Genomic DNA, 16,196 nt, shown 5'->3' on the forward strand with positions numbered 1-16,196 from the left:
TTTAAGAAAAAAAAAGAAAGAAGAAAAGAAAATAAAAACAAAAAAAAGAAAAAAAAAAGGGGGGACCGGGGAGGGATAGTTCCTAGGAGGAATGAAAGGGCCAGAAATCTCCCTCCGCGCCCAAGAGGACTCGACACCGCTAGTAGCGCAGATGCAGCATGGAACCCGTGCCATACCCTACCCTTCATGCCAGTAAACCAGCAATCTGGGATAGCAACCTCACATCTGCCGAGCTACCTCGGTGGACAAAAGAGAGGGCGGCCGGATATCCGCCACAAAGCATACCTCCTTCAGCCACCACCCCCGGAATCCGAAAGGTGGCTTCCAGAGATACACCCGTCGCCCAAAAGACACCCAAAGCTACTCCGGGATACCGGAGAGGGATCGGGACATCCCTAGGCAATCCAGATTCCACGGCAAACTACGCCACCGCCAAGAAACCTCAACGGAATGGGATGGACCCCGGTGTCCTTTCCCCTACCTAGGAACTAGCGCGCCTGTGGGAGAAATCACGAAGGCTAAAAAGAGGAAGGGCAAAAGGGAGGGGGGAGGAGGAGGAGGAGGAATGGAAAAAGGGGAGGATGGGATAGGGGAGGGGAGAATGGGGGGTAATTAGGTTCGGTCTGAGGAAGAAGACCGACAGGGCTAATTCCTCAGACCAAGAGCCTCTTCACCACGCCAAGGAGCCCCCCTTGAAGAGGAATTAAGGCAAGAGGGAGGTCGATTGCAAGACGTATTAGAATGGTCATCGGCACCACAGACTGGGCATTCGGAGATAGATCTGCAATATTTCGCTGGATGGCCAAATCGCCAGCAATTTCTACACTGTTGCGGTGTAGGGATCACCTTTCGAACTTGTAACCGATGTCCTGCTACATAAACTGAGGATGGGAATTCACGGCTGTCAAAAGTTAAACGAGCCACATTGCTAGGGTATCATCTCCGCCCGCGGGCAGGAAGAATGTAAGTGTCTACCTCGAGGATTGGGAGATCTTGGAGTTCCAGCTGTTCAAGAATGTCAGTGCCACATGTCTGGAAATTTTGTTGAACTATGGTATGGGGCAGAATGATGGTACCACTACAAGAATTGAGGGAATGATGCTTTTCAATAGTTACAGGAACAGTATCGATATGGGAAAGACGAGAAAGCTCATGAGCCTGGGTAGCATTCTGTACGGTGACGATGCGCGTACCGCTCTTAAGAGCATGAAAAGAAATATCTTTACCAACATGGCGAAGGAGTGCCTTGCCAATACTGTGGTCAGAAAGATAGGCAGTAGAGGAAGTCGGTCGTAAAGTGAAGAATTTAGTCCATTGTGCAGTCTGAAACTGAGCGTGGAAAGGTAGTGAAGGACGTGTCGATCTTTTCTGAGAAGAACGAGAAGGTGGAGAAGTATCATCAGCAGGTAATTGTCGTTGTCGTTTAGGCGTGGGACCAGAGTTGGTCCGACGTGGAACGGGCCGGCGATTCGAAAATTGCCGCACCGTAGAGGGAGAGGCCGGAAGCATAGTCAGAGGAGAGCGAAGGTCAGATAAATCGAAGGAGTCAGTCGAGGCCTCAGTACCTGAAGCGGGTGAGGAAACGGCACTGGCAAGAGGTACAGAGGCATGAGGAGTGTCCGAAGAGTGGTCCAAAGACGAGGCGGGGTCAGAACGGGGTGCGGTATCAAGAAGGGGCCCGGGGGTAGCAGGTTAATGGACTAGGGCTGCCATGGTTAGGTTACTTCTTTCTTTTTGTTTTTAAGAAAAAAAAGAAAGAAAAGAAAATAAAAATAAAAAAAAGAATAAAAAAAGGGGGGACCAGGGAGGGATAGTTCCTAGGAGGAATGAAAGGGGTCAGAAATCTCCCTCCGCGCCCAAGAGGACCTCAGCACCGCAAGTAGCGCAGATGCAGTATGGAACCCGTGCCATACCCTACCCATCATGCCAGTAAACCGGCAATCCGGGATAGCAACCTCACATCTGCTGAGCTACCTCGGTGGACAAGAGAGGGCGGTCGGAAATCCGCCACAAAGCATACCTCCTTCGGCCACCACCCCCAGAATCCGAAAGGTGGCTTCCAGAGATACACCCGTCACCCGAGAGACACCCAAAGCCACCCTCCGGGATACCGGAGAGGGATCAGGACATCCCCAGGCAATCCAGATTTCACGGCAAACTACGCCACCGCCAAGAACCTTAACGGAATGGGATGGACCCCGGTACCCTTTCCCCTACCTAGGAAATAGCGTGCCTTTGGAAAAAAAAAAAAAAAAAAAAAGGCCAAAAAGGAAGGGGAAAAGGGAGGGGGTGGGGAGGAGGAGGAGGAGGAAAGGAAAAAGGGGAGGATGGGATAGGGAACGGGGGATTGGGGGGTAATTAGGTTCGGTCTGAGGAAGTAGACCGACAGGTCTAATTCCTCAGACCAAGAGCCTCTTCACCATGCCAAGGAGCCCCCCTTGAAGAGGACCTATAATGACAATGTCCACCAAATGATTGTTCTGGAGTAAGAACAATATAGCTAACATGTCTGTCTGGAGTTTTATGACTCGCCACGGGTTCAATTATTATTATAATCATGGGGAAGCGCTAAACCCGTAGGATTATACAACGCCTGTGGGGGGGGGGGTGGAAGGTATTCAGGGAGCTGAAGCACATATCCAATTCCCTAGGTCAAGAGCCCCTCACCAGCATCAAGGAACCTCCCTTGAGGGGTCTTCAGTTTGTTTACAATAGTGTCATTATGATTTTGTGAGCCAGTCTTGTAATCATTATCCTAAAACCCTATATCCATTTGTTTTTTTAACTACATTGGCCATCTCCCAGGAAGGCAGTGATATCCCCCAACAAAGAGGAAACTTTCACATCATTCATTCAGTCTTATAAAAGCCACATCTGGCCCCAGAATTTTTATTATCTTGGTGACTGCATTCAAGAAAGGCTGGCTGATTTTGACTAGCTTTGCTGATTCAGAGCACAAGACAGCACTCTGTGATCCTAGTGGGTTTAGCACTTTTTGTTTTCCATCTCTGCTCTGTTTAAAAAAAAAAAAAAAAATTGCATTACAAGCATTAAGCTTACACCTTAACTAATGTTATACCTTGCATATTATATGGAGAGAACTCTGGAGGTGGTGGTGGTTGGTAACCTGGTTGAGAACCTGGTTGGGTAGGTCCTGGTCCAACAGGCATCACACATCCAGGAGGATGCTGATACTGGGGTTGGCCAGGAGGAGGTTGGAAAGGCATTGAGTTAGGCGGTGCACCCTCAGGTTGCGGTGGGAACATGTGTCCTGGCATAGGACCTGGTGCGCCTGGATATGCAGGATACCCAACAGAGTACATTGGGCCTGGTGCACCAATCCCAGATGCTTTGTTGAATATTTCACGTTCACTCTCTGCCATGCGATGAAGGGCAAGCTGACGCTGATATTCAAGATACTCCTGTTTCTTCTTTCTCATAATTTCCAGCTTCTGCATCATCTGTATTTGCCTGAAATAAAACAAACAAAAAATAATAATCATATGAATAAATAAGTCTGAATCTTTTTCCTTTACACATAGGTCTACTTGTGCAGGGGTTCCCTCAATTGAGCCTGAATACCTTCTATCCCCCCCCCTACATGTGCTGTATAATCCTACAGGTTTAGAGCTTCCCCATGATTATAATACTAGTGCAAGACTAGTATTAGGTACTAAATATACAGCACTTTCGAAAACAGTTTCATACTGACAAAATATTCCATATATGTATTTTCTTTCACATACAGTACAATACTTCATCGTTCTGTTCTTTTTAGTTTGAATTTGTCACATGTCAACTCTTGTAATTTTTTTAAACCAAGCATCCCATTACAAGACAGAACAGTACTGGATAGACCACCAAGTATCCAAATATGAATGGTAGCAAACTTATGAAGAGTTTCCTGTTTAAATTAACAGTAACAGAATAGCATCTTTTCTTTTTAGCAATATCTAAGGCTTTAAAGAAAATGATGAAAGTTACTTTTATAAATCCCCTCCTCCCAGAAGTAAATGCTGTGCAATGTTTGGCACATTCACAGAAAGCTACAAATTTCTTGGTTCATGAAATTGGCATCCAAAATTACAATAATTCACAGCGAGGATGTTTGGATGTAAAATTAATTGCACTGAAGCATCAAATGATATGACAAAAGTATCTGGAATTACAGGAAACAAAAAAAACTTGTATTTGTCATTATCAAATTACCATCAGTAGAGACTAAGGAATTCAAAGGATGTAATTTTGTAGTAGTATTATACAGTACCACTTTTTTTTTTTTTTTTTTTAAGTTTTTCCAGTATTATAGACTATTTTAGATAAGTAATATGCCAGTCTGCTCCCATTTAATTCATAACTATGTTGTACTGTATGTTCTATTCCTGGGGTAAAATCGTAAAAAACATATACAGTACAGTGGACCCCCGGTTAACGATATTTTTTCATTCCAGAAGTATGTTCAGGTGCCAGTACTGACCGAATTTATTCCCATAAGGAATATTGTGAAGTAGATTAGTCCATTTCAGACCCCCAAACATACATGTACAAACGCACTTACATAAATACACTTACATAATTGGTCGCATTGGGAGGTGATCGTTAAGCGGGGGTCCACTGTACTATATTAATCTACCCACTAAAAATCTGAACTCTGCATCCGAGAATTTTGGAGATTCTTTCCCTATTGATCTTAATTCTCCAAAAATATTTATTGAAGTTCAGCATCTGACCAACAGTGTAAAACCATAAATTACTATTAACTTTACCTCCAATTCTTTATTTTCTCTAAAAACAAGAAAATATAAACTTCTGGTCCATTTTATTTTTCTTATGCATTATCACAGAAAAGAAATTTAAGAAAAACTGTCAATTCTTTCTACAAGATAGCTCGATTTTTTTTCATACATCAACAATTATTCAAACATACCACTGACAGTTTTCTTCTTAGTAGGCCATACGGGAAAAGGGGTTAATAGCCCATTATTCAAGGAAAAGCAATAAGAAAAAGAACTATTAAGACAAAATCTAAGAAAACTCAGATATGTGTGTGTATACATAAATGTGTACATGTATGTAAAGTGTGACCTAAGTAGAAGTAGGAAGACGTATCTGAAATCTTGTATGTTTATCAGAAAGAAAAAGACAGCAGCAATCCTACCATCATGTAAAACAAATGCAGGCTTCCTTTTTACACTCACTTGGCAGGACGGTAGTACCTCCCTGGGTAGTTGCTGTCTACCAACCTACCTAACAGAATGACATGGAGAGCATATAAATCTGTAGGGGAAGGAAAGCAGGGTAGGGGTCATCCTCGAAAAGGTTGGAGGGAGACGGTAAAGGTGGTTTTGTGGGCGAGAGGCTTGGACTTCCAGTAAGCGTGCGTGAGCGTGTTAGATAGGAGTGAATGGAGACGAATGGTTATTGGGACCTGACGAGCTGTTGGAGTGTGAGCAGGGTAATATTTAGTAGAGAGATTCAGGGAAACCAGCTATTTTTATATAACGGAACTTAAGTACTGGAAATGGGAAGTATAATGCCTGCATTTTAAAGGAGGGGTTTGGGATATTGGCAGTTTGGAGGGATATGTTATATATCTTTATATATGCTTCTAAACTGTTGTATCTTGGTGCCTCTGCAAAGAGTGATTATGTATGAGTGAGGTGAAATTGTTGAATGATGAAAGTATTTTCTTTTTGGGGATTTTCTTTCTTTTTGGGTCACCCTGCCTTGGTGGGAGATGGCCAACTTGTTGAAAAAAAAATAATCAACAATTATGGTATTTATTTACCTCAAGCGTTCCTGCTCCTCTCTTTCACGTCTCACACGGTCACGGTGTTCTTCTCGAAGAGCTTCTAAGGCTGCTCGAGCATCACGAACTTGAGAAATTTTGTCTTGAAGTCGTTCAAAATTCACTAGAAGTAAATACTGTTTGTTGTACTAAACATTTCAAAGCTCAAAGCAATTAACAAAAATAACTATGCTTCCAGCATCAAATACTAATGCCACTGTTTAAACATGATTAATGTCTATTAATCTTTCTTGTCTGGTTAACCCCTTGACTGTCGCAACCCCCGATCCTGAGGTGTCTCCTGGATTGTAATGACACCAAAAAAACGAAACTTGATAGAAAACTGACGGAATTACGGTCTCGCGAAGTTAGCGACCTCGGCGATATTTACAAATCGGCAAATTCGGCTAATTCCATTGTTCCAGTAAACCAAACTCATAGCTATTTCTTTAGAACTCCATTTTTTCTATCGATTGAGTACAAGAAACTGCCCATTTACCGATTTCAACTACCTAATAATGTGGTCAGAAATTTGCAATTTGGCCAATTTCACGAAAACTAAAAAATATGACAATTTCAAAATAAGGTCCAGAATGAACAATGCAGACATTCCTGGCTCTAAAATAACATTTTCTTTGTTCATCAGTCACGTCTCCAGGCCCCTCTGATATTACTCTTGCTTTCTATTTTGAATTTTTATTCAAACAAAAAATAGAAGACTTACTATTATGCAGACTACTGCAATACTGTAATAATTGTATAAATAACATCAACCCATTCATGACTGCATATTAGAATGGCTAGTTGGACATTTATTGGACAATGGCATCATTTGTTTACTTTTGAACATTGGCAAAAATCAAACATTTCCCCTACTTTGAGCTCCATTTCTAGGTTCTTTTTATAGCAAAATCAATCAAAATCACCACTATTTCTATAACATGTTATCCATTCTATCAAATGAGACCAAGAAAACGAGAGTACAACCATAAATACTATATGAAAATAGACCACAAAGTCGGCATTTTAATTAAAAAAAACGGTCAGTTTTTTTTTTTCTCATTATGCACTGCGTGCTCCAGGATTTTTTTTTTATGGTGCACACTGACCACACAGACCCATTCTCTCACATGTGGGCCTACCAGCTTTCTCCTGCTTGATTTGAAGCCGCTAGAATTTATGAGTATATATACGTCAAACACGGTACCTCGTAAGTCGTATATATACAGCCGCGACAGTCAAAGGGTTAATTAAAAAAAAATGGTCGGAGTTTTTTTTTTTCTAATTATGCACTGTGTTCTCCAGGATTTTTTTTATATGGTGCACACTGACCACACAGACCCATTCTCTCACATGTGGGCCTATCAGCTTTCTCCTTCTTGATTTGAAGCCACTAGAATTTATGAGTATATATACGTCAAACACGGTACCTCGTAAGACGTATATACACGGCCGCGACAGTCAAATGGTTAAAGTTATCTATTCTGTTTTTTTCAAAATCAATAACCCTGGCAATACCAAAATACTGTACTAATGCACTAAAAAAAATTATTGTAAAAATATGGCCCATAACCACCCTTATTAATTACTGGTTATCTTCTAGCTTAACATTTTATGTGCTACTAATTTTTTCTATAAATCCCCTAACTACTAGGTAGTAGGTTGGTAGACAGCAACCGCCCAGGGAGGTACTACCGTCCTGCCAAGTGAGTGTAAAACGGAAGCCTGTAATTGTTTTACATGATGGTAGGATTGCTGGTGTCTTTTCTCTGTCTCATACACATGCAAGATTTCAGGTACGTCTTGCTACTTCTACTTACGCTTAGGTCACACTATGCATACATGTACAAACATATTTATACACACCCTTCTGAGTTTTCTTCAACAGTGGACCCTAAACCAGCGATGGCATCGATTAACGATAAATCTGACTAGTGATACATTTAAACGCAAAATTTTTGCCTCAACTAGCGCTTAAAAACCCAACCAGTGCTATTCGTTCCGTACCATACGCGTCCACTTTGGCCTGAGCGTGCCTCACTTGTCCCTTGGGTGTCAGTGTTTACAAGCCAGCCAGCCACCGCAGTCGCTTCCAAACATACAACAATTGGAACATTTCATATTATCACAGCCTTTGTAGTGATTGCACCTGCAAAATAAGTCACCATGGGCCCCAAGAAAGCTTCTAGTGCCAACCCTACAGCAAGAAGGGTGAGAATTACTACGGAGATGAAGAAAGAGATCACTGCTAAGTATGAAAGTGGAGTGCGTGTCTCTGAGCTGGTCAGGTTGTATAATAAACCCCAATCAACCATCGCTACTATTGTGGGTAAGAAAACGGCAATCAAGGAAGCTGTTCTTGCCAAAGGTGCAGCTGCTGCTGCACCACAGTCAGCTGTTGTTGTTGCTGCACCACAATCAGCTGTATTACTCGAAGATGTGGAGAGAGTGTTGTTGGTGTGGCTTAACGTGAAACAATTACCAAGAAACGATTAACCTCGGAGGGTTAGCCACCCAGGATAACCCAAGAAAGTCAGTGCATCATCGAGGACTGTCTAACTTATTTCCATTGGGGGTCCTTAATCTTGTCCCCCAGGATGTGACCCACAACAGTTGACTAACACCGAGGTGAACAGGAAAAAATGCCTGGAACTAGTGCTCATATTGGTGAGGTTAGTGGGGAGGATGTGGAAGAGTTGGTGGAGGAGGACAATGAAGAACTAACCACTGATGAGCTGCTAGATCATCTTCAACAGTAAGAGGCCACACCTGAGGAAACTGCTTCGGAGGAGGGGAGAGAGAAATTGAAGAAGTTGCCTACTTCAAAGATTAAGGAAATGTGTGCAATGTGGCTTAAAGTGCAAACCTTTTTTGATGAAAATCACCCTCACACAGCTATTGCAAGCCGTGCTGGTGACTATTACATTGGCAATGTTGTGAAACACTTTAGGATAAAGGAACGAGAGGTACAGGCCTCTATGGACAGATATGTTGTGCGACAGAAGTCCAGTGACTCTGAAGCTGGTCCTAGTGGCATTAAAAGAACAAGGGAAGTAACCCCAGAAAAAGACTTGCTGCCTCAAGTGCTAATGGAAGGGGATTCCCCTTCTAAACACTTAACAAGATCAATGGTCTCCCCTCCTCCCATCCCATCAATCATCACCAGATCTTCAATAAAGGTAAGTGTCATATAACTGTGCATGTCTTCTTCAGTTTGTGTGTATTAAAATTAATATTTCATGTGGTAAAAATTTTTTTTTTTCAATACTTTGGGGTGTCTTGCACGGATTAATTTGATTTCCATTATTTCTTATGGGGAAAATTAACTTGACTAACGATTATTTTGATTAACGATGAGCTCTCAGGAACGGATTAATATCGCTGGTTGAGGGTCCACTGTATTTTCTTTCTAGTTCTTGTTCTTGTTTATTTCCTCTTACCTGCATGGGGAAGTGGAACAGAATTCTTCCTCTGTAAGCCATGCGTGTTGTAAGAGGTGACTAAAATGCCAGGAGCAAGGGGCTAGTAACCCCTTCTCCTGTATATATCCTTACCTTTGATATACCTTTACCTAGTGTAATCCTCTTAATATTGTCTATATTATTATTTGATGAATTGCTTATTAGTATTACATTTGTTAAGCATATACATTCCCAAGTCAGAGCCTGACAACAGTCATCTAACTGTCAAGCATTAATAATTTCTGGCCAGAGCCTTCTAACAAAAAGCAATTATTACCATTGGGAATATTTTTAGAAATCAATATCTTACAGCAGATTTAAGTAGGCTTAAAATAAAAATGTGGTGCAGTTGTAATAGTAGCAGTAGTAAAAATGTTATATCTCAGTTGCAGTTCCACCCTTGTTACCCAATCTCCGCATTCAAATATGGTATAATAACAAATATTTTATTCCTTTTCACCCACTTTCATATTGGCACTATGATGGGACAGGAGGGAAGGAGCAGCCTTCCACTTTACTACCAAGAATTCTGACCTTTCCTATAGACAGTGGTTTAGCTTCCTTAGCAGATAATCCTTTTAAAAGACCACAAAATCTTCCAATACCTTTCTCATGTACTCTATACAGTGTAGTGTAGTGCAGTAAATAAACATATGTATATGCTCACTCTTTCAAATTTCACTAATTATTTTATACACAATAAAGAAATAAAAACTTAATTTGAACTGACCTCTTTTGTCATCCTGCTGGTGTATGTATTTCAGAAGTTGAGCATGCATGGCTGTAATGTTCATAAAGAGGGTTTGAACTGAAGTGTCATTAGCTATGGGTCTCCCACGGCTTTGGTTGCTCTTCATTCGATTGACAAATATCTCCAACTGAGTGCGTAAAGTGGACACAAACTCGTCCACTTCCTCAGTCTCTCCATTTTGGTAGTTCTCCATCATCTTCATTGGCTCTAGTTTCGATGGTGAGAGTAACATCTTGTTACCGGTGGTGGGAGCTGATGGTTGTGTTGGGGAAAGGGTACGGCCTGAGTCAACCAGCTGCTGTGCATGCTTCTGTGGTTGAGGTATGGGATGCTGATGCTGCTGTTGCTGCTGCTGCTCCCAGTAAGACCGGTTCAGGTAACTATTAAAGTAGGAATGCAAGCCTTTACTCAATAGTTTGTTGAAGCTAAATTACAGCACAGCTATTTAAATAAGCATTTCTTAAATCAAATCACTATAATTAAAAAAATTACAGTTAAAGATGTACATATTTAAAAAAAATACTAGATAACATTTTTGTCAGCTTGGATGTAAAGAAAAATCCTTATGATTAATACTAATTTATTACATCCAAAATAATAAAAAAGTTAAAAATTTTCAATTACTGTGTATTTATTACCTACTACCGGGTAAGTAGCAGGGTGAAGAGCAGTCTCTCTATAGGATTCTTAGCACAGCCTCTCCCCCCTTAACGACGGAGTTCCTTTCCTAAGATAACGTCAGTAAACAAATTCGTCGCTAAGTGAGGAGCATACTATAATGGTAGTGGGTTTATGTCAACCATCTTAGATATTACAGTGGACCCTCAGTTATCAGCTGTAATCCATTCCAGAAGCTCGGCCTAAAACCGAAATGGCCAAAAACCGAAATAATATTTCCCATAAGAATTAATGTAATTACAATTAATCCATTCTAGACAAAAATATTCACTAAAAAATAATTTTAACAATTAAATCAGTATTACATACCTTTAATGAAGACTAATGCTGGCTTCTGGAATGCCTGCTACACTTCCTGCATGCCTGCTATGCTTCTTGCATGTCTGCTACACTCCCAGCATGCCTGCTATACTTCCTGCATGCCAGTTATACTCCTTGCATGCCTGTTACACTTCCTGCATGTCTGCTACACTCCCTGTATGCCTGTTACATTCACTGCATGCCTGCTACACTTCCTGCATGCCTGCTACACTTCCTGCATCCCTGCTACACTCTCTACATACCTGCTACAATCCCTGTATGCCTGCTACACCTCACACTTAAATTCCACGGTGTTCCTCAGTTTCTTTACCACACACCGAAAGACAGACAAACTGACACACAAGTGGCCCCAGCCGATGGACAGACGCGTCCAAAACGGCCAATCACCGAAATAATGGCCAATCACCGAGTTGGCCGATAAAAGGAACAGCCGATAACCGAGGGTCCACTGCATTTTAAATGTCACCTTTGCACCATTTATAACATTTCTGATATACAGTGGACCCCCGCATAACGATTACCTCCGAATGTGACCAATTATGTAAGTGTATTTATGTAAGTGCGTTTGTATGTGTATGTTTGGGGGTCTGAAATGGACTAATCTACTTCACAATATTTCTTATGGGAACAAATTCGGTCAGTACTGGCACCTGAACATACTTCTGGAGTGAAAAAATATCGTTAACCGGGGGTCCACTGTATTTTTAAATGTTTATACAGTAGTACTGTATATTCTAATAAAGAGAATAGAGGAAATCAGCTCTAACATACACTATTTGGGTATGCATACTGGTCAGAGAGCCTGTCGTAAGTCCGAGTCGTCAGTAAACAAGTACATCGCTAAGTAAGGAGAGGCTGCATTTACATAGTCTGGCCCACTTTGAAATGCAATGAAGCTATTTTAATAAGCAAAAAGCACTAAACCCATAAGGGTCATAGAGTATTTGAGAAATGGGAGGCATTACGGTATGATTCAAGGGAAGATCAGCCCAGTTCATTGGATCAAGAGCCCCTCACTTTGCTTCAACAAAAAAATTTCAAACTGGGGGTGGCCTTGGTATTGTACAAAAACCCAGGGCTATGATGAGTTCCTTACTGGGTCTGGAAGGACATTTGGTTGTAGTTTACCTTACAAGTATTAGTGGTGGGCTCTGAGCAGTCCTACAGTATTATACCTACACATGGGCACACCACCTTACATATAAGTTAGATATCACATTGGCCTGTCTGTGAATAGGCCACTCTTGTATGGTGGTGCATCTTTTCCACATGTGTGATCAAATCCCTAATGTTGGTATAATTGTACCTCTGAATAAACAAGTAACAACTTTCCACTTTGTTGTCCATATTTTTACTTGGCTTTTCTCCAAGCTTTGTACCCTTTCAGAGCATAAAGTTTTGTAGTGCAGGTTTAGACTTGGCAAAAGTCTGTCATGGCATATTTGGGCTTACTTTTTTTCTTCATGCTACTTGTCACATGAGCAAGCTTCAAGAGATTTGTCAGAGACTGAACCCTGTGATTTGGAGGTTGAGGGTTATTCAGTTTGAGATTTAGTAGCATTGAGCCCCGTCATCACCTAGTCACATTCCTCTTTCTACCGTACCTGACAGGATCTCTCTAAATATTTTGTTAAATAATTTGCAAAAATGAACAAAAAATGGTGAAAACTAACCGAGCCAGTTCAGGATCCATATCTTCCTTGTCCTGTGAATTTTGCGGAGCTGGGGAAGCTGGTGCAGGTGAAGGCTGCCGCCAATTACCACCCAACAAACTAGAAGTTGCACGAAGTTTCTGCAAAATCATACTTGTATGAACCCTTTGACTGTTTTGGTCATATATATACATCTTACAAGTCAATGTGTTTGATATACGTATACATACTCAAAAATTCTAGCGGCTTCAAATCAAGCAGGAGAAAGCTGGTAGGCCCACATGTGAGAGAATGGGTCTGTGTGGTCAGTGTGCACAGTATAAAAAAATTCCTGCAGCACGCAGTGCATAATGAGAAAAAAAAATTCCGGCCATATTTTTGGATTAAAACGGCAAATTTGAAGTGTATTTTCATATGGTGTTTACTGGTTGTATTCTTGTTTTCTTGGTCTCATTTGATAGAATGGAAAACATATAGAAATAGAAGTGGTTTTGACTGGTTTTACTATGAAAAGGATCTTGAAATGGAGCTCAAAGTGGCAGAAATGTTCGATTTTTGCCGATGTTCAAGAGTAAACAAATGACGTCATTGTCCAATAAATGTCCAACTAGCCATTCTAATAGGCAGTCACGAATGGGTTGATGTTATTTATACAATTATTACAATATTGCAGTAGTCTGCATAACAGTAAATCTTCTATTTTTTGTGTGAATAAAAATTCAAAATAGAAAGCAAGAGTATTATAACAGGCACCTGGAGACATGACTGATGAACAGAGAAAATGTTACTTTAGTGCCAGGAATGTCTGCACTGTTCATCCTGGACCCTATTTTGAAATTGACATTTTTTAGTTTGCATGAAATTGGCCAAATTGCCAATTTCTGACCACTTTATTGGGTAGCTGAAATCGGTAAATGGGCAGTTTCTTGTAGTCAATCGATAGAACAAATGGAGTTCTAAAGAAATAGCTATGAATTTGGTGGACTGGAACAATAGAATTGGCCGAAAATAGGACTCAAAGTGAGTAAAATCGCCGGTGTAAATGTCACCAAGGTCGCTAACTTCGCGAGAGCGTAATTCTGTAAGTTTTCCATCAAATTTCGTACTTTTGATGTCATTATCATCGGGAAAAGATTCTCTATCATTTCATGAGAAAAAGCTTTTTTTTTTCCCAAAAATTTTGCAACACCAGGAGACACTTCAGGATTTGGAGTTGCGACAGTCAAAAGGTTAATAAAATCATATTGTTGAATTTACAAAATATGATATATGACCTGTCAAATAAAAAATTATGGATACAATATACCAGGCAAGACTGTCCACATAGTTTTCCACATACTTTATACAGTGGTACCTCGGGATACGAAATTGATTGATTCCAGAAGGCTGTTCAAATGCTGATACCAAACGAATTTGTTCCCATAAGGAATAATGTAAATTAGAGTAATCCATTTCAGACTTCCAAAAATACAATTACAAAAATACACTTACATAATTGTTCGAGTTGGGAGCTGTTCGTATTCCGAGGTACCACTGTATAATGTACTTATTGGCCAGATCTAAAAAATATATACACTGTACTGCATGTAAGCAAGCACAATGGTTAAATTAAATTTTTAATAATACAGCACCTCCTGGTACTGTAGAACTCAAATTTCATAATCTTCAGGCAGTACTCTATTACATTTCTTTCAAAAGCAATTAAGAGACATTCAGTATTCCTATTTGTTTTATAACAGTTTTAAACTGCCTTTGAAGAATAACACCTATGTATGTTAAGACTGATATACAGCACTGCACAAATATTACATATAAATGAGATACACATCAAAGGTACCCAAATGAAAAAAATCCTTTTAATTAAAAAATTGTAGTAACATTCCAGATAAAGTTGACATAATGACACTTGTATATTTACAGTATAATAAGTACACAATAATGATACAAATAATACAGATTAGTGTACTTAATGTATTGTACCACATTGTAAACATTTTATGATGCTGACCTGAATAAACAAACAAATCACCTTAAAATTAATATTTGTCACTAATTTTATTTATATCTATTATGTCAGGAATAATACAAGGAAAATTATTATAAATTACTGACTTACATATTCAGTATGTCTAAATAAAGCCCCAGTGGATATGAATCCTTTTAATGATTTATATTTATAGGGATATCCTAGGTTAAGTCATTAGTCACTTCAGTATACTGGTTATCACTAAAGTATATGCAAAACTATTAATTTCTGAATACAAATTAGTTATACTGTACTGTAATACCATTGAATACTATTTCATAAGTGCTGTGCCTGGTAACTAATTTAAATTTAACCATCTTGGTGTAGCTGCAAGTGATCCCAATATGTTTTGCATCCTGTGGCCAGCTCAGCTAAACTAACAATTATGGCTATGCATTTTTGCTATATTCATGGAAAGTACTAAACCCATAAGGGTCTTACAGCACTGTATGGTGGAGGGGAGAGAGACTGAAGGGAAGGAGGCAAGGTGGAGATGTTGATGAAAGAACATTGGCAGTTATGACTGATGAAGCAAACTGGTGTCAAATACAAAAGGCATACCATACCATAGGTGGGGCTTGAATTCGCAGTTAACAAGTCGTAAAACTCCAGACCAACACATTAGCCACTGGGCCACCTGACTACTTTACTGTAGTTTAAACTTAAAAACTACCTACAGGGATCCCTGTGAAAATACAGTCACACTAAGTTTATTTAGGCACAGGTACACACAAGTACATAGATTGTAAAGTAAAAGGACACAAGTGCAACTAATGTGACATTTTATTGTGGCAACGTTTCACTCTCCAGGAGCTTTATCAAGCCATTATGGCTTGATAAAGCTCCTGGAGAGCAAAACGTTGCCACAATAAAATGTCACATTAGTTGCACTTGTGTCCTTTTACTCTACATATTGTCAGTAATTCTACCAACTTTATTACAAGTACATAGATTACCTGCACATGTCAAAGTGTCACAGCATGAGCCAGTTGAAGAAGAGAGCTAATGAATATGGCCACAGAAAGGAAGGAGAGTGATTTCTTGTATATCTAACATACATGTGCTGTGATCTGATCCTATCTTTAATGTTAATTTAAATAACTGATTTTACCTTACCCATAGTATAACTCCTTTCATTATAAGTACTTTCCACATAGTTAAATTACTTACCCATTTTAACTTTTCAATATAAATAATACTTATCGGAAGGACCCCAATGGAAATAAGTCACATTGACTTTTTTGGGTTATCCTAGGTAATCTACACATATGCTGCTATGTATGATAATCTGTAACTGTATTTAGGTATACCTGTACCTAAATAAACTTACTTATAGTGTACATTACCCAGGATAACCAAAAAAAAAGTCAAACAAACAAATCAGACGAAGTGACTTTTATTTTTGACTTACTGAGGTTACTGATCATCAGTGTTTATAATAATCACATTAGTGAAGGAATAAGAGAGAAATAGAGAGGGGCTACCTTCACACCTGACACACTAACATTCAACAAAGTCC

General features: G+C 39.9%; 1 protein-coding gene across 5 annotated transcripts in view; it reads right to left on the bottom strand.

Moving 5' to 3' along the window:
* Window positions 1-16,196, bottom strand: part of Hrs (Hepatocyte growth factor regulated tyrosine kinase substrate) — a 70,291-nt gene that overhangs the window by 13,804 nt on the left and 40,291 nt on the right. For all 5 annotated transcript variants that reach the window (XM_070095687.1, XM_070095685.1, XM_070095688.1 and 2 more), the window contains 4 exons: window positions 12,673-12,791; window positions 9,980-10,380; window positions 5,789-5,912; window positions 3,080-3,471 (listed from right to left, as the gene is read on the bottom strand). In XM_070095687.1, the coding sequence (XP_069951788.1) occupies window positions 3,080-3,471; window positions 5,789-5,912; window positions 9,980-10,380; window positions 12,673-12,791 (1,036 nt within the window). The remainder of the gene's footprint in view (window positions 1-3,079; window positions 3,472-5,788; window positions 5,913-9,979; window positions 10,381-12,672; window positions 12,792-16,196) is intronic.

The sequence above is a fragment of the Cherax quadricarinatus genome, chromosome 51, assembly GCF_038502225.1.
Source record: "Cherax quadricarinatus isolate ZL_2023a chromosome 51, ASM3850222v1, whole genome shotgun sequence".
Classification (NCBI taxonomy): Eukaryota; Metazoa; Arthropoda; class Malacostraca; order Decapoda; family Parastacidae; genus Cherax; species Cherax quadricarinatus.